Genomic DNA, 13,209 nt, shown 5'->3' on the forward strand with positions numbered 1-13,209 from the left:
ACGGTTACTATGTTACTATGCCGCAAGCGGGACTCCAGTACAGGAGGGTGGGTGAGTACGTAACCCTTGCTTTACCTGCTTATGGGTGTTATGTTGCTGGTGGATATATGTCTACTAACAATTCTGTGAGTTTCCTTTACAGAGCCTGGCTGATCATCAGAATTGGCACAGCACTGCAGGGAATTTCATGGATCTCCGGCCAGGTCAGCCTGAGGGGCCGCCTGGCCGCTTGGCGCATCCGGGGAGGTAGTTACGGAGTCCTTCTGTATGTGCTGCCTCAGGTGATGCTCCCCTCGCTTGAGGGTTGGAGCTCGCCTCTCCCGTACGATCCAGCGCCTCTGCGATGCTTTTCTGTACACACGCTAAGCTTGTGTACTTTCTCAAAACCACATGGTGGTCAGTGTGCACGTGAACACTTTGTGCACTGTCTCAAATCCACGTAAGTGGTAAGTGTGCACGCAAGACTCTGCGCACTTTCTAAAATCCTGTACGGTAAGGGTTACGCGCTCCGCTTCGTTCCCTTTCTTAAGATGATTAGCCCCGGGGTTCCTTGGGCTTCACCCAACCAGTGTTTATTTGTTATACACCTCAAGCATCGCTTCCCTCAACATGAGGGGCTGTGTGGACTTCCACATATTGTGGTTATCAGGTAGTAGGCTTCACCAGGCCTCTCTGATGGTGAGCTCCCACATACTGTGGTTGCCAGGTAGTAGGCTTTACCAGGCCTCCCTGGAGATTTATCTCCCACATACTGTGCATTTCCACTAAATAGCATATTGTGGTTTTCAGATAGTAGGCTTCACCAGGTCTCTCTGAAGGCGAGCTCCCACATACTGTGGTTGTCAGGTAGTAGGCCTCACCAGGCCTCCCTGGAGATTTAGCTCCCACATACTGTGCGTTTCCTCAAAAAAACAAACAAAAAAAAACAAGCTCCCACGGTTTGTGGTTGTCAGGTAGTAGGCCTCACCAGTCCTCCCTGAAGTCAAGTTCCATATTACTTTAGTTTTCACTGAGGTGGTTATCTGGTAACAGGTAGTAGGCCTCTATGTAGGTGAACTCCCACATTTTGTGGTTATCAGATAGTAGACTTCACAGGTCTCTCTGAAGGTGAGCTGCCACATACTGTGGTTGTCAGGTAACCTTTCAGTACACACGCTAAGCCTGTGTACTTTCTCAAAACCACATGGTGGTCAGTGTGCACGTTTACGCTTTGCCAACTGTCTGAAATCCACGTAAGTGGTAAGTGTGCACGCAAGACTCTGCGCACTTTCTGAAATCCTGTACGGTAAGGGTTACGCGCTCCGCTTCGTTCCCTTTCTTAAGATGATTAGCCCTCGAGGTTCCTTGGGCTTCATTCAACCAGTGTGTATTTGTAAGTATACACCTCAAGCACCGCCCCTCAATATGGGGGGGCTGTGTGGGCTATTCTCGTGGTAGTTAGCAAGGTGTTGAAGCAGAGTTGGGAAGGTTGGCCAGATTTGGGTGGATCGTTTTTTGTGGCTCGAGAGCATCGCACTATCCCCTCTGGCTTCCTCTGACTCATCCAGCTCCATTGGGGCTGGACGCCATGGTACAGGTGTGGCCGAGGCTTCATCTGTACGTTCCGTCCTCCAATTGCTCTGCTCCCGGGCCATTCCATTTACGAGCTGCTCTATCAGAGTGCCACAAGAGCCCCTCCTTTGTGACAGGCAAGACTTGGTAATAGACAATGCTAAGTTCTTAGCCGTATCCCTTTAAAGGAATCTTTTGTGATTCCAAGCCTTCAGCTCTACCCGGGCTGAGGCCCCACAGGTAAGTTGGGTATGTAGCTTAGGCCTTTGGCCATAAGGGATAATGTCACGGAGAGCCGTCGAACCGTCCCAGGGGCGACTCCCGGTGAAATGGTAGAGTTGGTACTTAATGTTTGCCATGTTTCTGGCCTGCACTCCCCTCAGCATGGCGGCGTGGGTATACTGTTCCCCGTAGTGTCCCTTCAGAGGACGCAGTTCGAAGTTCCCTTGACAGGTTACGAATGTAACCATGGTTCCCTGAGAGGGAACGAGACACTGCGTCCTCTAGCTCCCTGCCATGCTTCGGACGCAAGCTTCATGAAGAAGATTAGTGACGGGTCCTACGGGCGCGTATTTATAGTCGCGGTAGCGACGTCAGAGGCTGTCACTGGCCAACATGTTGGCGTTTTTCAAAGTATGCTTGAGACACGGGTCATGACGAGGTGTTCCCCATAGTGTCCCTTCAGAGGACGCAGTGTCTCGTTCCCTCTCAGGGAACCATGGTTACATTTGTAACCTGAGACGTTTCTCCATATACACCTAAACAGATGCCATATGTATATTTGCTCCAGAGATCTCCTTCGGGAAGGATGGGGCTTCTGCAGCATCCCTGTTCTAAGCAGAACGAGCACATTTTCCCACTGTTATCTAGGTAGCGCTTTGACAATGGTGAGTGGAACTACTTGTTCACCGATGTGGCGGTGAGAGTGACTGACTGAAAGGGAACTTCTCAGTTACGTATGGTAACCCTCGTTCCCTGAAGGAGGAAACGGAGACGCCACGTCCCGTCGGCAAGGTTGCTGTACCGCCGCTGAGTTGCCGGGTCTCCAGCTCGGCTTCTCAGCGAAAACCTGGTATGCATTGCACCTGCTGCCTTCTTATACTCACGCAGTGATCAGCAGCAGCTGGATGCAATAATTGTATGCCAATGTGCATTGGCTTGTTTAGATTACACTTGAAGGGGATTGGTCTATCGAAGCGATATCCCATTTTGCGTCGGTCAATGACGTGGTGTCTCTGTTCCCTCCTTCAGGGAACGAGCGTTACCATACGTAAGGGAGACGTTTTCTCTTTGAATTAAGTTGATTTTTCTGAGCCCAGTGGCATATATTTGTTCTTGTTTTAATCATAAACACTTCATTTTATTAATTTCTCAGAAAAACGTAATTTTGCTTCTCAAATAAATGTATCTTAAGAATCTTTAGACAGTTGCACCACAAAACAAGATATTTTTTTATTATTATTATTATTTTTTTGCATTGTGATCAGAAGGTATTATTAAGTTATTTCCATATTCTAGTTGTTGGAAGCAGAGCTACTCAAGCTATATGTTTTTTTTCATTAGCATATTGATGTTAAGTGTTCAGTTTATTGCTTAAATTTTCTTTGTCACCTGGTCTTTAAAGGGGGGGTGAAATGCTCATTTTCACTCAATATCCTGTTAATCTTGAGTACCTATAGAGTAGTACTGCATCCTTAATAACTCCAAAAAGTCTTTATTTTTATTATATTTATAAGAGAAAGATAGTCTGTACCGATTTTTCCCGGAAAAACACGAGCGCCTAGAGGCATGACGCGTGGGCGGAGCTAAAGAATCACGAGCGCCAGTAGGCTTTTGAGTTGAGAGCATGTGGAAGCTGTGACACAGATCCAGAGGCTGAAATTTAACAAGAGCAGCATCAGCAAAGGCTGTATGCTATGTGGTATGTACTGAAACTGTATTTTGCTTAGCGGTTTTGGAAAATGACTAAGTTCCACTTTATGTCGTCTTTTTTTTTTTTTTTTTTTTTTTTAAGCTGTACATGTGGAAAGTGCAGTTTGATGACAACATCGCATGTTGTTTACTTGATGTGCTTACGTGCTGATAGCTATGTTAACAACACAGAGATATTTGAAGCAGTTTTACTCACCGCCTGCGGTTCCAACACACAATCGTGACCCTTTTCCGTTGGGACTGCATTATCCTTAAGAAATAAACGATGTGCAATCCGAAATGCAGGGAACAAACAAAAACACTTGCACAACTCCGTTGATGCTCTGTAAAAATAAACTCCATCCACTGGTCCCTTAATGCTGTTTCTCTTTTGGTAATCTGTGCAGGGTTGTCTTGATAACACACTTCTTTTCTGACTTTTCGCGACGCTCTCGTTCTGATCAGGCTGTGCTCAGCCTCTCAGTGCTCTGCTATACGGGAGCCAAGCTCTTCCAGCAGAAGAGCGCGCACTTAGGACCCATATAAGGAAATTCCGCTCCATCTAACGTCACACAGAGCCATACTCGAAAAAAAACTTTCCGAAACTTGTGACAAACCGGAAGAGGTTTTTTTGGAACAAAAATACTCCTTCAAACGTACAACTTAATTTTTGAAACTTTGTCCATGTTTAGCATGGGAATCCAACTCTTTAACAGTGTAAAAAACTCAGTATGCATGAAATAGCATTTCACCCCCCCCTTTAATACTCTTAAATTTGCAATCATAAAACCTGCAGATACCTTTAACTGGTTAAATGTAAAACACTGTTTGTTTACCATAAAGACCGTAGAATGGTGCAGCTGTGACAGTCCTTTTGTAAATGTATATTTGGTTATGGATGGTTCATTTGTTGTGAGCATCAGTCTATTTCAAATGAAGCCTCATGACAAACATATGGGTTATCATTCATCTTGTCTCATTCATCTGAAGTGCAGACAGAAAACATACAGACTGTGTGGCAGCACTGAATCACATGACACTTTAATAATAGATACAAAGAGCACATAGTTCAGCCTAACTTTGGTGGAGAAAAAAAAAATACAAATGCATTCACAAGCCAAGCCAAATAGGACCACAAAATTAGCTCAGAACAAATCATAAAGAAAACAATCAAACACTAATCTAGTTACTGCTAATCCATATAATACACAAAAGTCAGATAAATTCAAGAAATTAACTCCAATATGACTTGAGTAGGCATAGAAAGTACTCAGTAACTTTCTGTCAATGATAACTGTGCTTGACATGAAGGCACTAATGAATGGACTCTCAGATACTCAGATTGCAAGGATCATTGAATTATACGTGACTCCAGTTCATAGTGATGTGAAATGAGAGACTAATCAAACCTCATTTGTCAACATGTAAAGTCTGAAAGCTGCATGACTCACTGCATCAGGTGCTGACAATGTCTTTACATCACTGCTACTCAACTCTCAGTCTGCCAAACGGGTGAATGGGTTTGAGACTATTATTCATCAGGTGTGGTGAAGTGACATGCAGTGTTACATCACTTTAATGTGCACTGCCAAAAGCTTCCATTGTTTTCATAGGCATGGCTACACTTGGTGTGCTTATATATAGCACTGCATCCATTACAAAAGTTTAATGTTTGTTAATAAACAGATGTGGTAAAAATGTATTATAAATCAACAAATAATCAAATCTGTTCTAATCAAATTTAATTGCATGCATTAAACATGTCTTTAAATGTCTTGTTTATCAGTCAAATTTCAGTGCATCACAGAACAGGCATGAAGTTATGTACAATGTGTAAAACAGGGTTACAAACTAATTAAAAGGAACAAACCAGCTGCAAACTTGAACAAGCTTTGAATTTGTAACAATACAGCTGTCAGATTGAATACTCGGATAATGACTCACTTTAGCAGCTGTAAATGAATCAGGTTGTCACTTTTCACTGTTTTTTTTTAAATTTTTTTTATTGCTTCTTTTATATAACTATAAATTGTTCTACATACCACTTTCCAGCTTTGATGGTTTGTCATTAGTGTTAAAAACAACATGTACCTGTTCACTAGCTAAAGCGGAGGATCTGGATTTCCTCCAGTATGAGAGTAAGTCCCAGATTATGTGCAGGAGATACAATGTAAATGTATCTGCCTTTGAAGAAGTAATCCATTGTCACTGACTACTTCTTATGTCTTATGTTATAGGAAACTCTGTGCACAGAACTCCCTTTTAAAACAGCCTCTTTTTGTTTCACATGTCTTTGGATTCTCAAGTCCCCTCCTTTTGTGACCACTGGAAGAGACAAACCCATCTGTCTCCCTTCAAAATGGAAGTGACGGGTGTGGAGATACGTCTGTTTGAATGGGCTGCTCTCATCACTCTCACTCACCATCCTTGTGATCTCTTAACAACTGTTATGCAATGAGCAGACTTTAACAAGCTTCAGCCATTGTTTGCGGGGGCGGGTGGTTAGAATTCCAACGTGAGCAGAGGGTGGATAGAGGTAATCGAGGTGTGTCAACTGTAGTACATTGATGGCGTGTTGATATCTCATATTTATTCATGAGACTGCGTGGATCATGATAGTGCATGGTGCTTTCCTATGACAGATGCTTCTTACTGTAAAATCACAAACAGTAGCTGAATGTGGCAAGTGAGTGTAACTCATATAGTACAAGAGTTCAAAAGCTGGGATAAACTAAAAAGTTAGAAATACACAGTCTGGTCCTGCATATATACATGCAGTCATCAGATTTAATTAAAGACCAAATCATTAGAAATTATGACACAAAATGCCATTTTATGTCAATGTTCTACCATGCATTAGTATGATCTACAAAGCTTATCTTATTTTCATTGACACCTGTTCAATATCTGTGTTGTTATTTGAATTGGGGTGCACGCTCACTCTTTGAAAACAAACAATAGATCCGATACACTTATGAATAGTTGATTGCCATGTATTCACTTTTAGCTTAATGTACTGTATGTGCTTAATGTACAGTAAGTCCGTAGTCATTCACAGCACAATCCCTCCACTAGATGGAAGCATTCTACCATGTTTTATCACGGTTTGAGAGCGAGAGACTTCAAACTTTACCAGTAAATGCACATTTATGGATTGGCAGAAATTAGAAGCTAAACATTTTCTAAGATTCAAACCAAGCATTCAATGATTAGCGGTAAAGTGTCTTCAACTGAATTCAATTTCGGTTTTGTCCAACGGGTATAATAAAAGGTTAGTATACCGTGGCATCCCTCGTGTGAAGACTGAAGAGTATAAAGACCTTTTCAGATTTTTTGACCAACTCTTACTATGCGTTTCCATATCCCTACTTTTACTACCACTCACAAACCACACATCACACACTTTAGGCAGCACAATCCTAACAACCTGCACACTTTGCCTATGTCTGCTAATACACTACCTTTCTTTTTCTACTGGTCTCCCCAGCAAACATGTCCTTGCGGGGCCCATGCTGGCTTATTGCGGCCACAGTGGGCTAGGGCCAGCCCACACCAAACCTTAACAGGCCCGGAGCGGGTTCGCCCAGGCGAGGCTCACCGCAGGCTCACTGTCATCAGCCCACACTATGGAGCTGCCCACATTAATCCCATGATGGCCAAGTGTGGGCCAGACATGAGCCTGTTAAGTTAAATCATCTCTTGCCATTCCTGAAAGCAAACTAAGCCAGTGACTAGTTCTAACAGTCAAAACAGTTGAATTGAAAGTCTATCAGTAGCTGTGCATTTGCGAAGAAGACCACTGCAATCATAAGTAAAACCATGCATGTTTCTTTTTATTAGCAGGATGAGTGAAAGATGGTATAACGTCTATGTTTCTAAAAATATCTAAAGACTGGACCAATTTGGAGTAGACGTCACAGTTACTTCACTTGCAGCTGCGCTTGCATTGTCAGAATCAGAATGCAAATCATTTTATGGTATAATGTCAAAGATGCCATTTGAAGCTAAATGCAGACGTTTACTATGAAACCTGCTATGATTAGCCTACTTGTAAAACATAAATTTGATTAAACAATAGGTCTATATAATATTCACATGGGGGACATATTGTATTAGCCCTACAGTTAAAGCATGAAATACTATTTAATTCTATAACATTTTACATAACATTTAGCCTACCTATTTTATCTCACAATTGAGTTTTTTTTTTCTTTTTTTTTTTCTAAATTCCACTTTATTTTATTTTTTTCAAAATTCCGTTACATCCGTTTTAGTTTTTCTGGATTGTTTTTTTTTTTCTCCACAACCTTTTTAGTTTAATAGTTAAACTCTTTATTAATCATAAATCAAGTCTAATTAATTAAAATCATGAAACTACATTTTCACATTAATTTTAACAAAAATTACATGTTTAGGGCCCTAAAAATGTATTTTTTATGCTGTATTTGTTACCAAATTCTGTTTTAGCATGTATAATTATTTGTGCATGAAACAACTCATTTTTTTTTTTTCTTAAAGAAGCCTGATGATTCACCCCCCACACCCCCCCCCCTTAAAAATTCTGTGTGTATTTACATTTTTATTGTTATCAAATCAAGGCATGAAACATTAAATTTAATTTATCTTTGAATTACTGAAAATTAAGCAAACTTTTTTTTTTTTTTTGGCAAACAAAGGGGATTTACTTTTAAAATTCAAACATGGAAGAAATGTTGTGTGATTATTCCTTTAAAAAAAGTAATGTTTGTCTCATATGGAGTCAAAAGAGTCTCAATAAAGATAAATGCACACACTACATTCACGTATGCACACACATGATTCACATATACACACACAGGATACACAAATGTGCACAAAATTTACAAATGCACACACAAAATGTTAAAAGCACAGAAGATTGACAAATGCATACAAAATTCAGAAATGCACACAAAATTCAGAAATACACACACAATTCAGAAATGCAAACAACATTTACAAATGCACTCAAGATTCACAAATGCACAGGACAAGATTCAGAAATGTATTTCTGATGCACACACACATATATTTTGATTTACAAACTGCTTGCGGTCTGTGAACTTCACTGCATTTGCATTTGCAAATGCTTTTTTTTTTAAACAGGGAATGATCTGCAACCAATCAGATAACTCCCTTGTTTTAGCCAATCACAAGAATGCACCCCACGTGGGGGATTGTTTACTTATAAGCCAATCACATGAACGCGTTCACACAGCGCGATATGCCTGTGGTGCGGCATATTATAACCTACTTATTTATGAAATTGTATAAAAATACAGATGTTTAGATTACAATTCAGGTTTATTTATTTTTTTTTTTTTTACAAAATATAAATTAAAAAATGTGTCAATACATATAGCCCAGTGACTGCAGAAAAAAAGTTAACCATGGATTCATAAATTTGCAATAGGCAATTATTTCATTTTATTGAAATATTTTAATGAAAGTAAAAAAAAAAACAATTACACCTTTTTGAATATTTAAATATATCTAAATATTCTTTTGGATGCAATAAAGAAGTCACTTAAATTATAATATTCGGTCCCTAAATGAAGAGAGACTCCGTGGTCCGCTGCGAGAGGAAAGTGACTCTCCGGCTGCGCAAAGTGAGTCGCAGCTGCATGAGGAAAGTGATTCATTCGCTGAGGAAAGTGAGTTGATCGCTGCTTGAGGAAAGTGAATCGTTCGCTTAACTTCGCTGCGTGAGGAAAGTGAATCGTTCGCTCAACTTCGCTGCATGAGGAAAGTGAATCGTTTGCTCGCTGCGTTGAGGAAAGTGAGTCATTCGCTGCGTGACTCGTGAGGAAAGTGAATCGTTCGATGAGGAAAGTGAGTCGTTTGCTGCGTGACTTGTGAGGAAAGTGAATCGTTCGCTGAGGAAAGTGAGTCGTTCGCTGCATGAGAAAAATTAGTCGTTCGCTGTGTGACTCGTGAGGAAAGTGAATTGTTCGCTGAGGAAAGTGAGTCGTTTGATGCATGAGGAAAGTGAGTCGTTCGCTGCATGACTCATGAGGAAAGTGAGTCGTTCGCTGCGTGACTCGTGAGGAAAGTGAATCGTTCGATGAGGAAAGTGAGTCGTTCGCTGCGAGAGGAAAGTGACTCTCTGGCTGCGGAAAGTGAGTCTCCTGCTGCGCAAAGTGATTCGCCGGCTGCGTGAGGTAAGTGAGTCGTCCGCTGAGGAAAGTGAGTCGTTCGCTGATTGGCTTATAAGTAAACAGGGGAGTCTCAAAATTCACACACAAATGCAGTGAAGTTCACAGACCGCAAGCAGTTTGTAAATCAAGATATATGTGTGTGTGCATCAGAAATACATTTCTGAATCTTGTCCTGTGCATTTGTGAATCTTTAGTGCATTTGTAAATGTTGTTTGCATTTCTGAATTTTGTGTGTATTTCTGAATTTTGTGTGAATTTCAGAATTTTGTATGCATGTGAGAATTTTCTGTGCTTTTTAAATTTTGTGTGTGCATTTGTGAATTTTGTGCGCATTTGTGTATCCTGTGTGTGTATTTATGAATCATGTGTGTGCATGTATGAATCCTATGTGTGCATATGTTAATGTAGTGTGTGCATTTATCTTGATTGAGACTCTTTTGGCTCCATAGTCTCATTTTAGCAGAAGTTGTAGTAGTAGTAGTAGTAGGCTATGTACAGATGCTGAAATCACCGCGAGTGTCATTCCGTGTTAAACTGAGAATTCTGTTTTTATGAATGGATTCCGCGATTCCATCCGCATTTTCTGCATCCCGAAAAACATAGGGCCCTACAATTATACCAGCACAATGTATACTCTCACACTTTAACTGCTTCTATCCTTGAACACTTAATAAATATCTAATCAAAATAAAAGAGCCGCTAGGAGAACTCACCGGTTTCACACACACTCCGGACGCGTTGCATTCAACTCGAGCATCGGTCTAAAACAGTTTTTTTTTTTTTTTTTTTTTTATCTGTCAGCTGTATTTAAGTCAGGTTCTGAAGATTCTCGCTCTGTTCAGCGTGCAGCGTCATGTGTCTAATCAAACAACACGTGCTGTCTGTGATTTCAGCCACTAGAGGCCGCTCTCACACTGTATATTGAGAACAGAGCCTGGTCAGCCGCTCCAGCAACGGACACAACCCGAGAAAGTATCGGCATGGATTTTTGCCGATAACCGATTGTTCTAGCAATCCACTATCGGTGCCGATTAATCGGTAAAACTGATACATCGGTCACCCTCTAATAAAAAAAATCACAATGCACTAGTTTTCACACTATCTAGTGAGTCAAAGAACAATAACAGTGGTGCAGTCAGGAGCCCTAATAATTCCCACACTGACGGCAGTCGAACGGTCGTTCTTGGGAATGAGAGTGCTGCTGATGGATCCGGAGATACTCTGCTTTGGTGAAACTCTTCCCGCACTGAAGGCAGAAGAAAGGCTTTTCTCCAGAATGAATGCGCAGGTGATTCTTCAAGATGTCTTTCCGTGTGAAACTCTTCCCACAGTGAGGGCACATGAACAATCGTTCTCCAGTGTGGATCCGTATGTGAGCCTTAAGGGTGCCTTTGTGCACAAAACTGTTCCCGCACTGTAAGCAGATGAAAGGAGGTTGGCCAGAGTGAGTTTTGATGTGGTTTCTCAGCTGGCCTGTTTGCGTAAAGCTCTTTCCACACTGCTGGCACGTGAAGGGTTTCTCTCCAGTGTGGATTCTCAAGTGCTCCTTCAGGTTTGTTTTCTGTATGAAATCCTTCCCGCACTGAATGCACCTGAAAGGTCTCTCTCCGGTGTGGATGCGTATGTGATCCTTCAGGTGAGCTTTCTTGGTGAAACTCTTCCCACACTGAAGACAGATGAAAGAGCCGGTTCCTGTTCTGCAAGTTGTTTTTTGATCATGATACTGATGCACTTCAGTTAGTTCTTCACTTTCTTCTTTCACTTCCATCAGGTCTGAAATTAAATTATATTAAACTGAAGAAAAATAATTCAAGAACCATAGATGTTGGTCTAAAGAAAGATATCTCTGAACAAATTCACTGTCATGCTTTCAGGAAAGTAGTAAGAATGTGAACAAGAGGCACAACAGTGCCAGCATAACTACAGTTATTTATGGGTACCGCATGCTAGCTATATCAAATCACAAAAATGCTCAGTTTTCACAGGCCAAAACATTAAGAAAAAAATATATATATATTTTTTTAAATCTATTATGATTTATGTAGGTGTACAGAAGTAATGTGACAAAAAATAATACATAATAGTCATTATAATCATAAAAGTACAGTATAATCATGCCTGTCTACAAGAAAAAGGAACTAATTGTGATTATATAGTTACTATTTATGGAAAGTAAGTAATCATTACATTAATTTTACACTTCTTTTTGTCACGTGCTGGACTTGCTTTATATTTGCTTTTTTTTTTTTTTTTTTTTTTTTTTTGCAACCGTAAAGACCAAAGGGTGAAATGAATAAGCCGTCCCTTGTTCATTTGAAAGTAATGCATTACTTGCATAAAACAAATCAAGATTACTTCTCTTTTGACATCTAGTCTTATTTGAAAGTTTTTTTTTTTTTTTTTCGAAGGGAAAAAGACGACTGTAAAACTAATGAATATATATATATATATATATATATATATATATATATATATATATATATATATATATATATATATATATATACCATCTTCTGACCCATAGTTCATGTGCAATGGCAAGTCCATTAGTGCCAAATCATAATGCATAAAACCACAAACACGTTCAGTATGTATATATATATATATATATATATGTTTGTGGTTTTATGCATTATGATTTGGCACTAATGGACTTGCCATTGCACATGAACTATGGGTCAGAAGATGGTCAGATTAGAAATGATGCTGATAACACTCTCTAAATACTTGTATCAGTAACTTTAAACTGCTACTATTGCATAGCAATACTGTGAAGAAGACTGCAGTTTAGTTACCTAGGGGCTTGCTTTCCTCCTCGCCGTCCAGAGCTGTTCTCGCTCAGAAAACACAACGGAGAGCAGAGGTCGAGCCAGATGGAGCTACACACACACACACGCACGCACACACGCACACACACACACACACACACACACACACACACACACACCTATGACACACACACACACACACACACACACCTGCTGCTTCTCTCGTGAGGACCGTCAGTCTGAACGCAGTTCAGCGCATTACCGCCACCTACAGCCTTTAGGCGCCTCGGAACCTTTCAACTCGTGAATTAAAGCACGCAGTGGTTTGATGTTTCGATGAGGATATCTGCTGGTTAAACCCTGGAAATGCAACGAGGACACAGCAAAACGTGTGCAATGAATGAATGAATGCACTCTTGAAGGCATACTCTCACCCGGTTGAAAATATAGGTCATACTTTTTTTTAAGGTTCAGTTCTCATTATTAACTATGACTTTTGCCTCAATAAAGTCCTAGCCTAGAAAGCACATGCACATCTGCAAGAGGTCGGTAAGATCGCTTCATCTTGAAAGCATCTGATAGACATTCTAAATCATAAACATCTTAAAGACATCTTCTAAACATCTATTTGACGTCTCTGTGGTGTGCTATTAATAGTTATCACTGATAGCACTCGTACATCGCAGAGACGTCTATAATAAATCTATAGAATTTTTCCTATCAGATGTCAAATAGACATTTAGAAGATGTCTTTAAGATGTTTATGATTAAGAATATACGTAAAACTGACTTCCTAAAGATAT

General features: G+C 40.4%; 1 protein-coding gene across 1 annotated transcript; it reads right to left on the minus strand.

Moving 5' to 3' along the window:
• Positions 1 to 10,055: 10,055 nt before the first annotated feature.
• LOC113111204 (gastrula zinc finger protein XlCGF49.1) lies at positions 10,056 to 12,558 on the minus strand. The gene is made up of 2 exons (XM_026275751.1): positions 12,434 to 12,558; positions 10,056 to 11,411 (listed from the first exon to the last, which is right to left on the minus strand). The coding sequence occupies exon 2, from the start codon at positions 11,404 to 11,406 to the stop codon at positions 10,783 to 10,785; it is 624 nt and encodes a 207-aa protein (XP_026131536.1). The 5' UTR covers positions 11,407 to 11,411; positions 12,434 to 12,558; the 3' UTR covers positions 10,056 to 10,782.
• Positions 12,559 to 13,209: the final 651 nt, after the last annotated feature.

The sequence above is a fragment of the Carassius auratus genome, chromosome 2 (assembly GCF_003368295.1).
Source record: "Carassius auratus strain Wakin chromosome 2, ASM336829v1, whole genome shotgun sequence".
In the NCBI taxonomy this organism is placed as follows: domain Eukaryota; kingdom Metazoa; phylum Chordata; class Actinopteri; order Cypriniformes; family Cyprinidae; genus Carassius; species Carassius auratus.

Excerpts from the sequence above, each read along its gene's own strand:
- LOC113111204 (XM_026275751.1), bottom strand. The coding sequence starts at position 11,406 with ATGGAAGTGAAAGAAGAAAGTGAAGAACTAACTGAAGTGCATCAGTAT.